Here is a 22,053-nt window from a genome sequence, read left to right on the forward strand (position 1 = left end):
AAAAGTTAACAAAACTTGATTCTGAAAATGGTGCCACTGGTAAAAATGTACTTTACTAGAATGATCAAAATCCAGCAATATAAGTTTCAGTACATTAGAGCACGGTATAAATGGATAGCTTTGAATTTGTGTAATAAATGATTATCCAACTTAGGTCTAGGAGGTGAAGAATGCTGAAGCTTAAAGACAAATTTTTCACGATGCAAGGGTAGAGCCAGCAGACTGCATCTCTAGAGTTTCCATATCAATTCATACCTTCACCCCAGATGTCTAAAAGTCCAAAGGTCCCTAATGTATGCTTAAAGGTGGAACCCAAACAGAGGAAGTAGAATGGATTTCATTAAACATAAGACCACTAAGAGTCATAGGGCTCAGATGCCTCAGACAAAAGACTGTGGGGCATATTTATACTCTGTTTGCGACAAATGTGCGTAAAAATTTTTTACGCACATTCGGCTCAAACCTTGCCCCATATTTATACTTTGACGCTTGACGCCGCGGACATCAAAAATCCTCAGTGTGCGTAATTGTTGGGATGCGGGAAACCACCTTGCGTTAAGGACATGCAAGGTATGCGTTCACGTCCCAAAAATTACTTTAAGGCCTGTGCGCCTTATTTATACTCCTGTGTCATTCTGACGCAGAGGAGGGTGTGGGCCTTAAAAAACGGAGCCCAGCCTGATGTGCGCCGTTTTTTAACACCTGGGTGAGGGCAGGTGTTAAGGGACCTGTGGGCTCACTTCCATGGTTTCTGACCATGGAAGCAGTCGAGGTGCCCTTCCCTGCCCCCAGGGGCACCCCCTGCCACCCTCTCCCACCCCTGGAGGACACCCATGGATGAGGGGACCCATCCCAGGTAAGTGCAGGTAAGTTGAGATAAGAATTTTTTTATATTTTTTTTAAGTGGCATAGGGGGGCCTAATTTGGGCCCCCCTACATTCCACTGTGCCCAATGACCATGCCCAGGGGACAGAAGTCCCCTGGCCATGGCCACTGGGCATGACTCCTGTCTTTGCTAAGACAGAAGTCATTTCAATGGGGGTTGTGCGTCAAAAAATGACGCAGGTCTGGTTTGAGCCATGATTTTTGCCTCAAACCTGACTTGAACCATTTTTTGACGCACAACCCCCATTTTCCCCTACGCCGGCACTGCCTGGTTAGAGTCTTTTTTTTTTACTCTGACCAGCCCGCAGCGCCGGCTACCATCAATCCTTAAATAAGGCACCCGCATGGCATGTAGGAATGGCGTTAGCCGGCGGTAAAATTTGTTACGCAAACCAGCGCCGGCACTGGTTTGCATCAAAAAGTATAAATATGGCCCTTTGTGTGTCAGATGAGACTCTGGTTTCCAAACTCCAACATAAAAAACTCTCGAGGAATTTAGTAAGGTAAACAAAAAAATAAGTCACAGAACTTGACAACAGATTTAATCTAAAAGCACATTAAGTTGCCAAGCAAATATTGGAATTCTGGAACTGATTACTTGCAAAAGATAGCTGCTGTTATTGCTGTAAATTGGGCATTCAATTTTGCAAGACTCCCTGAGACTGACTACTTTTGTTTCAAACCACAATCATGAGTTTCCTTAAACTGACCACCTAATTGCTGAAAGTGTCACATGCCCGCAGCGCATACAGCAAACACTGGCGAGCTCTAATTTAGTTCAAGAGAACAGTAATCTGAACATGCATGAAGTATGATATTAGTTCCTATGTTTGTAGTGACATATGGTATTTGACAATGAAATGAACATAGTTTGGTACGGGTCAGGAGTGCAGATGTTTCTTCCATGTTGGAAGGAGGATGGTGTAGGCTCCCCAGAACAAAAATACTGTACCATCTTCATGAGCCTTCTGAGAATCCCTGTGGTTGGAGGCCACCTAATATCCTGAGAGATTTACCAAGGAAAGAAGTATTGTTCTGATGAAACTTGACTTTCTCAATTTCTTAAGGTTTTCTTGTATCGCATTTAACAGACGCTAAATATGTTTAGAGCCAGGTTCTCCTGCATCAGACTTGCACTCAGTGTCATGGACTCGGCAGTACACGCTTTTGATACACAAGCAATGCTCAGGTGTGATATACTTTATGAGGGTCACTGGAAACTGGAATTGGTGAGCTAGCCCCACGGTGGGGGCCTTGGATTAATAGCAAGAAACAGGTTATTTGTTTACTCCATTTGTTGTCCAGAAAAGAGAATTTTGAACAGAAATGGTACACACTGAAATCTAATGCTAATTTAGTTGTCAGGGAGCGTGCAAGACACAGAAGGCAATCAACTGCACACTGCCTTCCCCCCACTGCTGCAGCCCATACTGGAAACCTCCTGAGGACGGAGGTACTGAGAAACTCAGACTCGACCAGGCCGGGCCACATGGCTGGCAACATGGTAGTGGGACGCACCCATCCCTGCCTGGTCGGACCATACAAAGGTACGATCTAGCGGCGTGACCTGGACCTCCTTCCAAACTGCACCACAGAAGTGGCTATAGCCCACAAGGAGCCCCGAGAGGAAGATTGGGCCCCAGATCGGGCTGAGGAAGGTGACAGGGCAGCTGGAGGTGAGGTGCGGGCAGGGAATACCACCAGAAGAGACCTCCCTGGAGAGGGCACTATAACACTGCAATTGACTCTGGGAGGACCTCACTGGAGCTGGGGTGGCCTCCCTCGCAGGGTTAGGGACCAGTAATCAGATAACGTAACAGATCTGGTGCACCGTGTAGGGCCTGGCAGGGAATTTTAGCGGGACTTCACACTGAGCAGAACAACAACGACAAGAGGCAGACAGAGAAATAAAGCCTTCCTTTGGCACTGGCACCCTAGTACACAAAACTTGGGCTTATACTGTTGGTGTGGCCAGCGGGATCACGAGGGCCCAGCAAGCCAGGGCCACTCCAAGAGGAGTGGGGTCTCCGTGTAGTCTTGATGGCTGACCAGGGCACTAGTGACAGCTAATTACCGGAGACCTTAGGCAGCCACTGTTAATTCTACCTGAAACTAAAAACTCCAATCCCCCCTTCCGTGGCAAAACACAGGAGGAGAAAGGAAATCTGTAGACATAAGGTGCGGTTGCCACTTGGGGACTCAGAGGAATTGGTCCGCGATTGAGGCTCCTCGTGACATTGCACCAGTGACCCTGAGAACTGGTGGATCAGCTGCCTTTTATTAGATGTGGTGGTGGGCTGGCCCTGCTGCGCAGAGTAAAGTGGCTCTACACGAGTGTTGCAAATTGCTATCCAGAAGGATTTAGAGCCCTTGAAAGCTTTGGGAGCCCCAGCACTGGACGACTGAACAAAGATCAGAATCCTGATGGACAATCCAACTGAGGGGGCACGGAGAGTGTTACAACAACTGAGAGAACACTCACCAAGCTCCATGGCCACATGATGTGTCTTCGCAACCGCCTCATAACTGTAGAAGGAAAGGTGCGCACACTTGGAAGCTTGTGCAGAAGATGCAGAAAATAGGTCCTGGAGAAATAACATCAGAATTGCCATATGGTATGCCGAAGAAGGGTGAAGGGCCAGACACAGTGATCTACCATGAAAAATGGCTGCAGGAGGTGATGCTGACAAGCCTATCTCAATTTTTTCCAGAGCTCACAGGGTCCCAGCTCACCAGCCACTGCCTGGGGCAGCTCCCTGACCAATACTTGCTAAGCTCCTATATTTCCAGTACAAAGATCATGTCCTGGCTCATGCCAGAAAAAGAGGCAAACTTACTATGGAAAGTAGCAAGATAATGATCTTTCTGGATTTCACGAAAGAAGTCCACAAGCAGCGGGCGACATTCTTGAAACACTGCAAGCAGTGTGGGACTGGATCAACCTGCAACCATGTGCAGGCCTTAGCGGAGACCCAAACCAGCAAGAGTGAGTGAAGAGGAACAGGTGGAGCAGTTGACACAGCCCGTGGGGGAGAATTCCAAGAACTGAAGAAGCTATGAGATCCCAGAGGAGAGCGAATGAAGCATCAGCGGCCCTTAGCAGCAAAGGTGCAAGCCCGGCATCTACAGAACAAGAAGAAGGAACAACAAATAAGACTAGGAGAGCGGGTCTGAGATCTTAACGGACTCAGAAGCGTCACTAACAGTGGTAACACCTGGCATGGCTGATGAGATGATCTGAGGCGCAGATGGTGATGTACTGCTCATTATTATATGTGGAAAGTATGATATTCAGCCCCTGCAAATGACACTGCTGGAATAGCATGTCAGGATCCCCCGGACCTTTCAGCACAGTACTGATAGATCTTGGGATGGGAGGAAGAACAAAGGGGGAAATGTATTAGCCACACTCCCCAGTACTTCTGGTTGGTTAGCACTGATACTCCTGTGCATGTCCTACATTGGATTGAACGTTTAGATGTGGAGACAATGGCCCTCATTACGAGCCTGGCGGTCTGTGACCGCCAGGCTCGCGGTTGGCGGGAGCACCGCCGACAGCCTGGCGGTGCCCCTTAGGGCATTCTGACCGCGGCGCTTTGGCCGCGGTCAGTGCAGGAAAACCGGCGGTCTCCCGCTAGGTTTTCCGCTGCCCGTCAGAATCCTCCAAGGCGGCGCAGCATGCTGCGCCGCCTTGGGGATTCTGACACCCCCTACCGCCATCCTGTTCCTGGCGGTTCGCCCGCCAGGAACAGGATGGCGGTAGGGGGTGTCGCGGGGCCCCTGGGGGCCCCTGCAGTGCCCATGCCAATGGCATGGGCACTGCAGGGGCCCCCGTAAGAGGGCCCCGCTTGTATTTCACTGTCTGCATAGCAGACAGTGAAATACGCGACGGGTGCAGTAGCACCCGTCGCACCTTCCCACTCCGCCGGCTCGATTCCGAGCCGGCGTCCTCGTGGGAAGGTTGTTTCCCGCTGGGCTGGCGGGCGGCCTTAAGGCGGCCGCCCGCCTGCCCAGCGGGAAACTCAGAATGCCGGCCGCGGTCTTCAGACCGCGGTGCGGTATTCCTGCGGCGCAACTTTGGCGGGCGGCCTCCGCCGCCCGTCAAAGTTGTAATGAGGGCCAATGTCTGCTTGTCCTGGGGAGTGGGAGTTTGGGTGTTCGCTGTTTGGGGTTTGTAGAGTATTTTGAGGGGGTGTTAAATTTCATGCCTCTTGCCTTGGACAAATGTAGCATGGTCACAAGGATGGGACTGAGTAGAGGGGAACATTGTGACACTTGAGAGAGAGCATAGCGCGAATGACAGGACACAACACATATAAGTTCATGACCTGGAATATTAGGAGGATACACAATATATAGAGGAGATACAAGGTTTACTCATACTTACGAAAGAGGGGAGTTCAGATAGTGTTTCTACAAGGTGCACATAGCAGCCACTGAAGGGGTTGCCCTCCAAAGAAGATGGAGAGGGCAGGTATATCACACCACATACCCTACTTACGCGTGGGGTATGTTATTTTGGATTAAATTGGCATCATGTTCCAATATACTGGGGTTGTGATAGACCCAAAGGGGAAATACATGGTGGTCACAGGCCACCTAGATTGTGGGGACATTACGCTTATCGATATCTATGGAACAAATGTTGATCAGAGATTTCTCGGGTTCTGCCTCCCTATTTGTTGGGTACAGTGATCATAGTGGGGGAATTTTAATTGTGTTTCTGATCCTAGACTGGATAGATCTCTTGCCTCATAGGCTGATTCTCCAACTGTAAGAGTGGCCCAGACTTTTGTGGATTGGCAAGCGCAGTGGGTTCTGGTTGACTCCTGGAGAAGGCTGCACCCTAAGAAAAGGGATTACTCATACTTTTCGGGCCTCCACGGCATCCATGTAAGCCTCAACAAATTTCTCTGCACCTAGGCAGTACATGGTGCCTACAGATCATTGGAATATCTATCTCACACAATCTCTGACCATAACATGGGTTTAGACTTGGGAGGGGTGAGAACACGCATACCAACTAGGAAACTGAAGCCAGAGTCCTTGGATTACTAGGTCTTTCGGGAGACAGTGGGTATCGCCACCTGTCAGTACATCATGGTAAATGAGGGGACTGCGTTTACTCCACAACTGGAAAGGGACGCTCTTAAGGTTGTCATCAAAGGGAGATGTATATTAGAGGTGGTGGGAGTGTAGTGGGCCCTACTGGCTGAGGTTGCAGCGGTCAAGGAGGCACTCCGTCCGGCAGAAAAGAGCAGGCCGGGGTGCCCACAGACAGAAAGTGAGCTACTAGAAGGGAAAGAAAAGGTGGCGGAGCAAGTGGAACGACTTAGAAGCTTTGACTATAGAAGCTACATGATTATGGCCCATGCAAAGCGTGATCGTACTTGAATGATCCAGGCATGGCTGGGGAACGAAGCAAAATAGGGCCTGCCAATTTTGAAGTCAAGACAGATGCATGACAAAGGCTGCTGTGTCAAGAGGACATTAATAATGAATTTAGGGATTACTACTTGGTCCTTTACACTAGCTTGCTTCGCAACACTGAGGCAGATATACAGCATTTCTGGAGCCCATTGGGCTACCGACCCTAGCATCTGTGGAGGTGAGGTGGACGGTTTGGCAGGGGACATAATGCTGCCAGAGGTTAGCAGTTAAAATGATGGTGAGGGGAAAGACGCCAGGCACTGATGGGTTCCACGTCGAATTCTATACTACTTATAAAGATGCTCTACCCCCTAAATTAGTGGAGCTCTTTAGCAACTCCAGGCCAGAGGGGATACTTTCGGAGTCCACTCGTGGGGCACTGGTGGTCCCCTTGTTGAAACCGGGTAAACGGCACATGATAAATGCGCATATCATCCCTTGTCCATGTTAAACACATACTATAAGATCCTCAGCAGGATACTCACTACACAGTTACTTCCCCATATGGCCACCCTAATTCATCCGGACCAAGCGGGCTTCATACCCAGCAGGAAAATGGCCACCATGGATATCCTGGAATCTGGCAACTATGAGAAGAAAACAGCAGCAGTGTTTACCGTTGACATTGAAAAGGCGTTTGATAGACTTGAGTGGTCTTTCCTTTACATGGTTGTGTGCCGCTTTCGGTTGGGAACGAATTTTATTGCTTGGACCAGACGCCTCTATACTCCTATATATGGCCCCAACAGCCTGGGTGCACACAGGAGGCTTGGTGTCAGACAGCTACCAAGTGGACAAGGCAGCAGACAAGGGTGTCCTCTGTCACTGCTGTTGCTTTAAAAATAGAGCCGTTGTCTGCTCTTACAAGGACTAGCAGGGTATTCAGGGAGATCCCAAGTGGGAAGCATACCCATTATACTGTGCTTTATGCAGATGACCATTTGATTTTCCTTAGTGATTTGTCCACAGAACTGGCCCACGATAGTGCATCTGGCACTACTAAAGACTTAGGGTTCATTGACGCTGCTGATCCGACCGCCACCACCCACTTTGGTGGAGATACAATGTGAGCCCATTTGCTTTGGGTATCTGGGAGTCCAAATCTACCATGACCCACTAGACGTGCTTGATGGTAATATAGAGAAAGCAACGAGAAACCTGAGGGCCTGAGGAGGGCTCTGGAGTTCTGGAAAACTCCCCTTATCGGTGGCGGGCAGAGTGGCGCTGCTGAAGATGCGGCTGAAAATGGTGGTCCTCCTGCACTTATTGTATTTGTTTGGGGTCTTCCCAGTATGGAAACTGTGGAATGTGCTTACAGAGCTGGACTCCATGGTTGTGCCCCTCTAATGGGGTTCGGGCAAACGGCGCGTTGCCTTGACTACGTTTAAAAGACCGAGTGCTGAAGGAGGCCTCGTAGTCCCAGACTTCGAGAATTCCTATTTAGCAGGACAATTACATTGGCTAACACAATCGATTGCAAGCTCACTGACGCCAGGACAAGCTGCCTACCCTAAAATTATGGTGCGCATGCTGTTGAGGATATGGCGCTTGAATGTGGAGTTTATAGTACTGCGCTGTTGCTTGATGAGAGTACTACGGAAGACCCAACGAGGATTCCATACTCACCAGATATCCTACTGAAAAATATGGGGGTGCTGCCTCATGGAGGGAACTGGAGAGAGTTAGCGCACTGGGTGAAGGCTGGAGCGTCCATGATCAGTGACCGCTATAGGGAGGGAACTCTCTTCCCATTTGAGGACTTTGGATCTGAGTATGACCAACCACTTGGCCAGATTCCATTGCACGGAACAGTGACCACAGTGATACGAAAACACTGGGGAAGGGGGCAAGAGGCACCCCAATGCCATAGGACCTGTCAGTATGTATTTATATCTGCTGGGACATATAAAGCTGTCACTGGCTTGTAGGGAGCGATTGGGGAGGATGGCCAGATGCCCTTAACGGATCTCCACACTAAATGAGAATTCGACCTGGGAATTCCTATACCTGACAAGGACTGAGTGGACATTCTGGGGCGAGAACCCGTGGTATCATGGAATGCCCGCTCCGAGCTCATTAACTATTACGTGTTCCATCAGGCCTACTTAACACTGGTAAGAAATGTTATTTTCAAATTGAAACTGCTAAATACCGAGAAGCGGGGAGGTGGGTGTGAAACTCCTGCATATGTTTTGGACTTGCTTGTGGCTTACCTTCTATTGTGAACAGATCACAGAAGTGCTTGAGGATGTAATAGAAAGGGAAGTATCATGCACTGTGCAGCACTGCTTGCTCAGTTGGTTGCCACATACAGTCAGAAGCAAAGCAACAAGTTGATTCTTAGATCTGGCGTTCCTGCTTGCAAAACAGGAAATTACGTACAACTGGAAGGCCTGAACGGGCCCTAGGGTTACTGTATGGCAAAAAGAATTAGAGAGATGCGCAAGTTGTGAAAGGGCAGTCTTACTGCATGAAGCCAAAAGATGATTGGGGTCTCTAGACATGGCTAGAGAATGGGACACGTCGGTAGAGAGTTTAACGCACCCACAGACCTCACTGATGGATACTTCACAGACCTCATCTTGAAGGGCAGTAGTGCATTCCCTTACAGGTATATGTGCAAAGAGAAGTTTGATACTGAGAATAAAGTAGCTGTTCAACTGCCCATAACTTATTTATAGACCAGTCCGTCGAGGACCTCTCCGGAACTTACAGCTGTTAGATACCACAGAAAAGAGAGGCAAGAACAGGTTGAGAGGGGGGAGGAGATCTAGGGGTTGGATGTTTTATTTTGAGATTTACAGTTGTGAAATGTATATGACGTACTATATCATATGAAAACAAGAGTGTGATTGCTATTTGTGATATATATATATACATATATATGTATATATATCAAAACACTAACAAAATCTGTTTTAAAAAACTGAGACTACCTATTGAGTTTGGAATTATTGAAGTAAGGTGTCTAGTGAGGGAGGTCGGGGATATGCCATATATTGCCTTGTGCACCACAGTGAGGAGCATAATTACAGTCCCCCTTCTGGTGGATATTAAACCTGCTTGACAATGGTAATGAGAGGTGGTTTGAGGAGTCTCACAAGCAGTCTGTTGCAATAATGAAGCATGCTCATTATAAGTGAGCTGCATGGACTGGGAAGTGAGGGCAGCTTTTTTTGATATTTAGGAGCTGGGGTCTGGCAGCTGTAATTATGGTAAAGATGAACGACTCAAGTTGCTCCTTTGCATCCCACAGAACTTTGAGGTCTATGGTGGAAAAAAACAAGGTGAAGGTGTCAGAAAGGAAACACATTTTTATGAGCTTTGTGACTGCTGGTACAAAATCCCATACATGGTAATAGAGAATCTCTGTTTTGAAGGATTTCAACTTTATTCTAGTGGCGGATGGCTGCTAAGCAGTTACTGATTTACTAGGGAGTTGGAGTGAGTAAGAAAGGCTACTTGGAGAATTCACTTTGCAGTGCGCTCAACTGTTAGACTGAGAGAACATCAGATGTAAACTTCAGGCTCAGCTTGGATTGCATGGTGTTTCCACCTATTGCTAATGTCCATGGTCGGGCAGGCTTGTCCAGTAAGAAAAGATCACTAGCCTGATCCATCCATAAAGAAAAGCGTAATGACTTTCAGTTTCTGACAATCAAAGTGATGCAACTGCGGAGAAGGTTGAATTCCAGAGTTTCATCCACCAGTGCAAACAATTCGTTAGCCAGTGGAGTGGTTAAGCTCCAAGCACTACAAACATAACTGGAGTACGTAATGAGATGACTAGGATTAACTTTCCTTACAACTAATGGTGTAAGGTCAATGGAGGGTGTTGTTATAGTACGAAAGTAATCTATCAAATAGGAGAAGTCTGCTGACTGCATAAGTTAAAGAGGTAATGAAGAGCATGGGTGTGTCCTGAACTCAGGTTGGGCAAGGATGTGTCTGATCCAGTTGAAATAAAAGGACTAAAGTCTGGCTTTGTCAGAGATCAGGGCAGTGTGGCCAGAGTGCGGGTGTGAAGTTCAATTTCAAAATATGAACTCTACCAGAGTCCTGAAAATGTAGAGTGGTCCCTTATATGAATGACGCCATGTTAATCTGAAGGACCGGCGAATGGAACATAGGGGTGCTTTTAACACCGATAAAAAAGTGGTTAAAGAAGTTAACAAAACGTAATTCAACAAAGTTGAACGCTGCTCTCCTTAAAAAAAAGCCCCCAAACATACCTGCGGCTTTGAGTAAGGCTGTCAGTTTGGTCGACCCTCTTCCCGCTGCAATGTGAAGTGGAGTTGTCCCATCGTATGTTGTGCTGTCCACAAAGGCATCACCCTGCCAGGAGTCAAAATAGTCCAACAGCATCAATTAGCAAACGTGATAACAAAAAAGATAAAACTTGAAAAAAACATACAGCCCTAATTAAAAAAAAAAAATGCGATAAGAAACAAGCAACATATGTGTCTTCGGAAATAACTGAAAACCACAACCACCAATTGAAAAATAATACCTCATAAAAGCCTGTGAAACACTGCCATGTTTTTTAAAGGAATGAATGCTTAGTTAAAATAATTTAGAAATGAACAAAGAGGTAGACAAAATTATATCATAGGAAGAGAAACAATTTAACTGTTTTTGTCAAATGGGGGCCAAATGCCCAAGAACCAGAAAACCTATAAATGTGGAACATTGCTTAAATACATTAATATTGGTGATCCCTCTAACACATGCTTCTAACACCTCCTACGTTTGCAGGCTACGCTATAGTAAGTAATAGGTTTTGGCACCCTTTAACGTATTTTAATATACATACTTTCCAGTATATTTACCACCACATACAATTACATTATTTCACAGATAGGTAAAATGCTAATTTATACATACGTTTCATGATGAAGATTAGGATATTTCAACATATGCCACTTATTGTTGCAATTTTGGTGTCATCTCAGGGATGATGACAGAGTGACTTTCTAATTCTAAAGAATGTGTCTGAGGACTCCCAAGAACTACAGTACGAAAACACCTTGGTATATAGTGGACATTACCAGTATTTGATTACAAAACGTTGTTTCAAATAAAAGTTACAAAATGCAAACCTACAAATATCCACATCATCAACAAATCTGTCACGAATATTAGCCACTCTGGAGATAGTTTTCTATTTAACCTTGTGGATATTAGTCTACTGTACAAAGGGCGATTAGACCAATTTTACTATACATAAAAACTCAGACAAGAAAACAAACACCTTCTAATTTATTCGAAAATCTCTATAGCATGGACCTAGCTGCATGGGCTGCAGCACTTTTCCAGGTAACAAGGAAGACTGAATAACCACCTACGACACACCACAGATAAAGAGCAGTGACAGGCTTTTCAAGTCCGAGGCTGGGTGAGACGGCAGCGAATTGCAATGACAGAAGTTTTGTAATGCTTATACTATGGAGCGGGCAACAAGCAAACTGGCACGTAGGGCATTTTTTTCACAAAAAGGACGAATCAGAAGATTATTTATCTGTTATTTAACATTGTATCATGACCTAAAGATTGCAGTACGTTGGCCCGCAGGGAGAATCAATAACCCAAATAAAATCACAAAGTGGGGTAAGACAGGGATGCATTTGAGCTCCATTTTTGTTCCTGGTATATATAAATGGTATAGCCGATCATCTTATAAATTCAGGGGTGGACGTACCTTAAATGGGTGAGAAATCACTCCCCATACCTTTATACACAGATGATGCGGTTTGAATTGCTCGAACACTAAATGGGTTTCAGAAATTACTGGACCTTTTTACGGAGCATATCCAGGGGAAAAATAAATCAGTCAAAACAATACATTATGGGGGTCATTACGACCCTGGCGGATGGCGGACAACCGGTGGTAAGACCGCCAACAGGCTGGCGGTCTTACCTTGGTGTATTATGACCAAGGCGGTTACCGCCATGGTCATCCGCCGGTTCTCTGTCCCGCCCGCTAGGGCGGAGACGACCGCCGGGCTGGAGACCTGGGTCTCCAGCCCAGCGGCCGTCAGTATACCGCCAGCGGTATTTGGACCCAGCTTACCGCTGTGGATTTCAACCGCCATGAAATCCATGGCAGTAAGCACTATCAGTGCCAGGAAATTTCTTCCCTGGCACTGATAGGGGTCTCCACCCACCCCCACCCCGACTCCCTCCCCTACACCCCCCACCGCCCCTGCCACCCCTACCCCGACCCCCAACATAACATTACACACTCCCCGACACGCATGCAGGCACCATCAACACAGACACGCACACACCCCGACATACATGCCTACAGACACGCACACACCCCGACATACATGCCTACATCCACACACACAGTCAGACACGCACACCCACATTCAAACATGCACGCACACATCCATACAGACATGCCCACAGCCATACACGCACTCATTCCCATACACACAACACCCCGCAAGCATACACGCACTCACACACCCCCTATATACACAGACACACACCCCCATGCACGCACACAACACACAACACCCCCCACACCCCCTCCCCTAACGGACGATCGACTTACCTGGTCCGTCGATCCTCCGGGAGGGGACGGGAGCCATGGGGCAGCTCCGCCGACACCACACCGCCAACAGAACACCGCCATGGCGAATCACAGGACGTGATTCGCTGGGCTGTGTTCTGTTGGCGTGGCAGTGGAGGTGGAGCAACCTCCACTTCCCCGCCGCCCGCAAGTATGGCTGTTGGCGGCTCTCCGTCGGAATAACGACGGAGAGCAGCCAACAGTCATAATACGCCGAGCGGCAAACCGCCTGCACAGGCCATCCCTCAGCGGTCTTGCAGAAAGACCGCCGAGGTCGTAATGACTCCCTATGACCTGTGGGCCTAAACACACAAAAATCAAGTTTAGGATGGGGGGGCTATACTAAAAAGGGCAACATGTTTGAACTATTTAGATCTAACTTTTAGTTCCAATTTGAGTAGGAAAGCACACATGTTAATAAAATCTCAACAAATGGCAAGGAATATAGAATTGATCTTCCGTTTTGCAAGAATTTTAAACCATAGACAATTGCCAGAAATTATTACTTTTTTCAGGACAAAGGCTCTCATTATGACTTTGGCGGGCGGCAGAGGTCGCCTGCCGAAGTCCTGGGTCAGAATGACCGCATATGCGCCCGTTCCTCCGCGGTACCTATCACGAGTTTCCTGCTAGGCTGGCAGGCTGCTGGCCCAGCAGGAACACACCACAACACTGACAGCAGTTCGTAAGAGACCCGGCAGCAATGTTTCAGTGCGTCGGGTGTGGCAGCACCCGTCGTGCTTTTCACTGCCCATATTTCAAGCAGTGAAAAGCAGGACAGGGCTGTCCATGTGGGCCTCTATACTGCCCATGCCAAGTGCATGGGCAGTGCAGGGGGGCCAATGGGGCCCCGGTACCCCTTTCCACCAGCCTTTGCATGGCAGTGGGACCACCATGCAAAGGTTGGCGGAAACGTGGGTCGTAATCCGGAGAGCAGAGATGCTTGTAGCACCTGGCGGTGCCGGCGTTCAGACCCTGGTGGCTCTGCCACGGTCATAGTGTGGTGGTGGGACCGCCCCTGTCGGTGGCCTTCTGAGCAACAGCACGAGTCTGGCGGTCCATTGACCACCAGACTTGTAATGAGGCACAGAGTGTATTTTGGCTGCTGTTTACGGGGCTGGTGTCTGGGGGTACCGAAATGTGGATGGACTGCAGCCCATCGAAAACAGTTTTGCATACAGATTGTTGGCTGTTCCTAAAAACACTGCAAATTTGATCAGCCATGAAGAGTTGGGCCTGTCCTTCGTGGAGGACCAGATAAAAATTGCCCCACTTTTCTTATGGATTAAATGTTGTCTGAATCCTGAAGCACAACTTGTGAGAGAGTGCATCAGACATTGTCTATCCTTACAAAATATGAATAAAATACTGTGGCTGATTTACGTAAACGCACTATTCATTAAAGTAGGGCTGATGGAAATGTTTTCACATCCCTCATTGATGAAAAGTGATGCTAAAGATATTGTGAAATCTAGCCAAACAGCTCTGCATGAATAAAAGATTACGCAATGTGCTGAGATTGAAGTCTATGGAGGTGTATGTCTCTATAATCACGATTAAACATGACAAACCATATTAGACTTGGTTTTGAGAACCCAAGCCATTGTTTTAATTTAACATCTTTTAGACTGAATCTCATACATTTTAAAGTTGCTTTTTCCATACAAGGCTCATGGAAACACGATTTATCTCCATGTTATTGTCAACCATGTTTCAAAGCAAAACATTTGTCACTTTTTTGCCCTCTATATTTAAGCCACAAATCAGCCTTTTTAGTTCCCGTACTGCATAAGGCTGGTTTTAAACAATATTTGCCTGCTACAGAGTTTTTACAAAGACTTTCCTCGAGAGACCTATGCTGTGCAGTCTTGAATTTTATTGAGAGCACCACTATGAAGAAATTGATATGAACAGGTATCCCTCTAAATTGGTAGCAAGTTATGCTCCACGCTGGCTTTATTTTTACCTATTCTTTCATTTATTAATATTTTGATCCAATGTTGAAACGGAACAAAACAAATATTGTTTTACTAGTTTAAGTATTTATGTGTGCTTCTTTTATGCTACTATTTACTGTTTTGAGGGTTATACAGCATAAAGATCCTGAACCTAAAGCACTGAGCTGCTCTGCTCTTAATTTAATATTTTCTGACTTAACTGGTATGTTTCCGGCACAGGAGACACAGAGTAGTCTACTCCACTCCTGTTAAAACTTTGAAAAAAATTCACAAAGGGGATGGTGTCGAAATGGGGCCCATTCCTCACTGCAAATATTTCACTGCCCCAACCTGGGAGTCAGTAACTTTTTGATGTTTTGTGACAGGAACTATTGTCACAAACTATTGATACATTGGATACCGACTGGTAATTGGAAGGGTCGCCCACAATACACCCATGCCAAATACCAAATCAGTATTCAGTCCCAATCCCAATTTAAGATTTAATAAAACTTTACTGACTTCAAAAATGGAATTCGTACATTTGGAAATCTATTTTTGGAGTCGCAAACTCACATTCGCAATGTTTGTGAGTGAGGAAATGGATAGAATATCTGGCACTAAGATCCTCACCAGGGCATGCAAGGATGTTTTCAATTTTTCACCTGCAGAGTATTTGACAGTGCTGGAACGAAATGGAAATCACAGCAAATTGATAAGCTTAACTTAACTTTAGCGGCTACTGTCTACCTGTTCAGGCCATCGATGACTAGTAGGAGGTAGCAGCTGATTATGTAGTTGTTGGGTTCAGGCTATTTATCTGCACCCAAGACAGGGAGGATACTCACTGGTCCTTCCAGGTAATTCAAGGTTGTCTGCCATGAGTTTAACCCCTCAATTTCTCCAGAGTGTGAGATCTTTTTAATACCTAGTAACCTCAAGGACTCCACAATATCCACAGTATGTTGAGATGATACGGTTTGCCTCTCATTGCCATAGAACCATGGCCCTGACATTATGTGATTCTTGTTACCTAGAGGCCAAATCTGAGTGAGGAGCATGTGTTCACATTTGACTTCCAGAAGTAACTGCATCCAGTATGAGGAAACATTTAAATCAGGGACACCAATGGCTGTTCTCCCAAGCACGAAACTGGACTTGAAGGACTGTGCAGGTTTTGTTGTAGTGAAATGCAGGAAAGAAGAGATTGACTGTCCTTTGTTTTTAGGACCTGCCTTACTTCTCGAGAAACATCCTGTGAGGATCACTGCCAAAAGCAAGGAGACAGCACTGCCAATACTTGTGTGGCTGCTTAGCCCAACTCCTTGTATGAATTTATCGAGAATGCAGCTCTTATTCGACACCTGCCAAGGGAGAACCAAGGTGCCATTGCTTGTGTCTGCTGTTGGAAGCATGAAGGAAACGATCAATTACTTACAAGGAAAACTCCTCTGCTGTGCACCTTGCCCAAGAACATCTTACCTCATAGTAAGTCTATTGTTCCTTTGTTCCTTGTGCTTAATGACTGTAATACTAGAGTCCTAACTGTTTCCCTTGAATGGTTTCTGGAAGATGACCCACCCAACCACAAATGTATTATTGTCAAACCCTCCGCCATGCTCCACTCACCTATTTGTGCTTTCAGAGCTTTTTTGTGCCCAAATATTGAGGACTGCAGTTGCTTATGTGCCCACCTGATTAGGGCACATATTCCGCCCACATTACCTTGCAACACACAGCTTCTAGAATTGCATATAGTGATACAAAACAGAAATCGCATGATGGCTGTAGCTATCACCAGCAACAACGTACATGTGCTCGACCTCTTGAATGAACAGTGAAAGTCAAGCACCTCTAGATAACTTTCTGAACGTTTCTTCTGCAGAAATGGTACCACACATGCATGGTAACATTACAACACATGTTTCATACCCAACAGCTAGTTTAAAAGCAGGCATAGTCCCCACAGAACCCTGGAAGAGTGAGAAAGGTTGTCAGCATTCATGCATTCAACCCCACACAACCTTTCAACCCTGCCTGCTTGTCTTCACAATCTTTCTATGATCAAAGTCTAAAAAGCAGATTATTCACATTCAACGTGCTTACATTAGTATCTGGTACCTAAAGTTTCTGGGATGACAGGCAACAGAAGAATTATCCAGTTGCCAAACCTCCATAAACCCAGAAGAACTAGCCTAACAACTGATCATTAATCTGAAAGTGGGATGTTATTGTTAAGGATTTTTTATTTAGTTAGAAAACTAAACTGTGCTCACTGAAAGGCATTTATATAGTATTTAATTATAATAATGTTAACTAGAAAAATAGGCATACCAATCTATAAACCACAAAATCATTAATATATATATACTGTATATATATATATTTACTGGAAAAACAAAGGTTACAGTGATGATATAGTTATTTTCCAAAGTTACTCATACAAAACCATAGAAATTCAGCAGTTATACTTACAGTTATTTCAAATAACTGTAACTTGCACCCTAAAGTAATTATAACTCACACCCTTGTCATGCTCAGTTTTATTATCAATAATTTTATTACAAGTGTTGCAGTGATAACATCAAAGATGCCATAGAAGATATCACCAATAATATAATATGTTGAGTAATTAGCTGTGCATGGCAAAGGCGTGACTTATAATTACATTAGGGCACGAGTTATAGTTATGTGCAAAGGATCCGTGTCCCTAGATATACAAATGTATTTTCCCTTAAATATTTCCCAAACTACTGAATGGATTTACACCTAATAAGTGGAAGCACCATCTGACAAATTTGATGTAATTCCATCAAGTGATTCGGGCTGTGATCGTGTTGAAGGGTCCTATAGGAATTAACATGGGAAACGCATCTTTTTTTAACCCCCTTTTTCTAGGCCTCCGCTTGATGGATCACCCAGAAAGACGAATCACTGGCACACTCTTTTTTGCTAAGTACATGAAGATTCCACAAATGGTGCCCAAGATACAGGCAAGTCAAAAACGCTTTTTCTATGGAAACTATCTAGGTAAAAAATAGTAATAATAATAAAAAAATATATGTGTGTGTGTGTGCATATATATATATATATATATATATATACATATATATGTATATATATATATATACACACACACACACACACACACACACATATATATATATGTAAAACAAATGCCCATAAATCAGACGAGGTGTACTCAAGGTGCCAGTGCTAGTGGTAAGAGGTAGACCAATTCTCTTCAAATTATGATTCCAAAACAAGAAAAACCACTGCACTCTGTTTCTCCCCAAAATTAACAGTGTTTAATCCATGCCAAAAATATCAACACGTTTCAACTCCGAAGAGTATTGTTCACGGCTGGTGAGTCCTTCAATATTCATTAAATACTAGTTCACTGTCAGCTCATAATGCGGTGTTTTGGGACACATAGGGGGTTATTCCAACTTTGGAGGAGGTGTTAATCCCGCCCAAAAGTGACGGATTTACCACCAGCCGTATTACGAGTCCATTATATCCTATGGAACTCGTAATACGGCTGGTGGTATATCCGTCACTTTATCGTCACTTTTGGGACGGATTAACACCTCCTCCAAAGTTGGAATAACTCCCATAGTTTGAAAAGTAAAAATGGAGTGTCAAGAAGGTAAAAATTAAATACCACAGTGAATTATCTGTATCTAGTAGGTGAAAACATGTACAATATTGAAGGCAAAGTCTTTTGCACTATGGAATCTAATTAAACAAAAATGCAATGCATTCTCGGATCAAAAGAAAGAAGGTTTTCATTAACCATCAACACATGAATAGGCCACTTAAATGTGTTGTTTGGGGTGGTGGGCATGACTCCTGTCTTTTCTAAGACAGGAGCCATGTGCCATGGATGGTTTTGCATCAGAAAATGATGCTAGGCTGGTTAAAGGCATTTTTTTGCTTCAAAGCAGCCTAGCGTCATTTTTTGGTGTAAAACCCCCTTCTCCCATACCGCACCCCCACCCGACTAACGTCATTTTCTTTTACGTGAGCCCACCCTTTGCGTCGGCTTGCAGGATTCCATAAATGTGGCACCTGAATGACGCTCTGGAATGACGCAAGCTGGCACTGTATTTTTTGACACAGAACTGTGTTTGCCCAGTTTTGCATCAAAAAGTATAAATATGGGTCTCAATGCCCCTGCTGTGCTAAAAAGTAAAAAAAAAAAAGAGATGGGGGACACGGTCTCAGAGTGACCTCCACCAGGGGCCAAAAAGGTAATTATTTTTATCAGTATTGCAGATCCGCAGAACAGACAGAAAAACACAGCACTGTGTTTTCATCAATGATGCCATTTCAGATGTTGCAGTCGTGTTATCAATGATGTTACAGACCTTGTCATGAGTGATGTTATCTGAGAGGTAAACTTACTTTAGGGTAGAAATTGTAGTTACTTGAGATAATTTTACTACTGAATTTCAGTGGTTTGCTTAAAATGGTATGTTTTACCTGAAATTTTCACTTAACTATAACGTCTGTTTAACCTTTTTTTTTTTTTTGTTGAATTGCAACGTTTTGTTTAATTTAAAGTAAGATATTATTACAATTCCTGACTAAAACGTCACTTTAACCTTTGTTTTCTTCAGAAAATGTGTTATGTTTTTTTAACATAAGATGACCATTGCCATGCAAAACATGTAGCTGGGTGCAAGGCCTGCCTACCACCCCTTCCTCCACAGGTGCCCTACCTCCATAGTACATGGCTTTTCCTATGGAAATGCGGTCCTAACTATAACTACCTAGTTAGCACCTAGTGTTCATGAAACTTTAAAAAAAAGGTTCATCTACCTCACTGCCTTCTAAGAAAGTTTCAGGGTGATTGGTCAACTAATGTCTGAAAAAAATGAGTGGGGTCCAAAAACACAATTTCCACAGGGATTTTTCAACAGAGCTACCACCAAAATAGCTGAAGGAATTACACCAAATTTGGAACAAAGCTATGTCTTCACCCAGAAAGTGAGTTTTTTGTGATATGATGTAAATCCATTCAAAAGTGTTTTGAGAAATTAAGGTTAAAATGTTATAGTTATCTAGACAGCTGGGTATGGAGGACTCCTGCAGACTTGTAACTTAAAATAATAGAGCAATCTGATTGGATGAGTGGGCTTTTTGTCCCATCAGGCACTTTGTCCCTACCAGGCCCTGTGGGGTGCAGGGCCTGGTCCTTTTAGGTTCTATGGTCAACCGCATACCATGCAAGCCCAGGGGCTGTGCACACTGGTGGGGTTGATATAGTTGCGTATGTTAATAAAATATTACTTTACATGAAAAAACCCTCTTGCTGGTGGCATATCAGGTATTCACCTACAAATTTCTCAGACTAGTTTCAACCCTGAATCCCATTACAATAGTTCAGAAACTGAATTCCACTACAATAGTTCCATGAGTGTAACTCTATCAAGCTGCAAGACACAGCCCTTCAGAAATATTTGGATCCTCAACTTAGAGCATTATACCGCCTTTATGCCATCAAGAAAAACATAAAACAGCATTGTATAGGCATGATTTCTAATTCTAAACGTGTCTATCTCCATTAAGAGGACACACATATACTCATGTTTGTACTGGACAGATGTGATGTGTTTAGCAGACATCTCAGTCTTTTATGAGAGAACGAACACCTAAAGAAGATTGTCTAGATGAGGCAGCTCATGATTGGCATCATCTTGAACTCCTTTATATGGTCATTGTGCCCTTTTCTTGGAAGCTGAGAGCACAGGTCCGTTTAGACAGCCACTTTGCTTAGAGGCAGATTGAGTCCAAGCTCACAAAACAAAACCAGCCCTGTCAGCCTTCCAAGCCGTACTATAAACTATATTAATTGGCCATTTTCAGTGAGACTAAACAATATATCGTGATCCTCAGCGAGCCCTGACAGTGACAGAAAGATGCAATATTTTCCACGGTTACCTGGTGCTACTGAAGGGTTGTATGATGGAACCATGCATGCGGCAACCAAGCATGTCTGAACAATGCGGTCGGAACAACGACCACGCTGTTTCCACGCATGCCTTCACCACGCATGCCTTTACAACAATTTTTTGTTGTAAAGGCATGCCTAGTAAAGGCACGTGTGGAAACGGCATGCGTGGTTGTCGCATGCTACCCCCACCCTAAAAACAGAAGTACCCCACCCCCCATCCTTAAACACTACACCAATACCCACCCTGAGCTCTAAAACCGGCCCCCACCCCAAAAATAAAACAACCCACCTCCTAAAAACAAACTTACCCCGACCCCCCACCCTGCCCCTAAAAACAGAAGCACCCTGACCTCCCCACTTTAAAAACTACCCTGATATCCCCTCACCCACGCTGAGCCCTAAAACCGAACCCACCACAAAAATAAAACAACCCAACCCCTAAAAACGAAATGACCCCGATCTCCTGCCCGCCGCTAAAAACAGTACCCCAACCTTTAAAACCTACCTGATACCCCGACCCACCCTGAGCCCTAAAACCGACTCCACCCCCAAAAATAAAAACTACCCAACCCATAAAAACAGAATTACCCTGATCCCCTACCCCACCCCTAAAAACCCAATCCCTGCCTGCCCTGAATACAAAATTACACCAACCCCTCACCCCTGCCCCTAAAAACCCAACCCCCACCACCCCAAATACAAAGTTACCCCGACTCCCCACCCCTAAAAACCCACCCCGCCCTAAATACAAACTTACCCCGACCACCTACCCCTAATAACCTGCCCCCACCCATCTTAATATAAAAAATTACCCCAACCCCTGCCCCTAAAAAGCTGTCCCCCACCTGTCCTGAATACAAAATTACCCCAACCCCCCACCCTGAAAAAACCTGACCCCCACACCTTCCCTGAACACAAAATTACACCACCGCCCCTAAAAATCTGACCCCCCACCCGCCCTGAATATAAAATTACCCCAACCCCACCACCCCCACCCCTAATAACCCGCTCCACCCACCCTAAATTCAAAATTACCCCAACCCCACCACCCCCACCCCTAATAACCCACTCCACCCACCCTAAATTCAAAATTACCCCAAACCCCCACCAACTGCACCTAAAAACCTAACCCCCCTGCCCTAAATACAAAATTACCCTGACCTCCACCCCTAAAAACCTGCCCCCCACCTGCCTTAAAAACATAATTACCCCAACTCCTCAAATACAAAATTACCCTGACCTCCCACCCCGCCCCTAAAAACCCG

General features: G+C 45.3%; 1 protein-coding gene across 2 annotated transcripts in view; it reads right to left on the reverse strand.

Annotated features, from left to right (window-relative positions):
• NFKB1 (nuclear factor kappa B subunit 1) overlaps window positions 1–22,053 on the reverse strand; it is a 360,666-nt gene that overhangs the window by 16,988 nt on the left and 321,625 nt on the right. For both annotated transcript variants that reach the window (XM_069230208.1, XM_069230209.1), the window contains exon 19: window positions 10,548–10,650. In XM_069230208.1, coding sequence (XP_069086309.1) covers window positions 10,548–10,650 — 103 coding nt within the window. The remainder of the gene's footprint in view (window positions 1–10,547; window positions 10,651–22,053) is intronic.

The sequence above is a fragment of the Pleurodeles waltl genome, chromosome 1_1 (assembly GCF_031143425.1).
Source record: "Pleurodeles waltl isolate 20211129_DDA chromosome 1_1, aPleWal1.hap1.20221129, whole genome shotgun sequence".
Classification (NCBI taxonomy): domain Eukaryota; kingdom Metazoa; phylum Chordata; class Amphibia; order Caudata; family Salamandridae; genus Pleurodeles; species Pleurodeles waltl.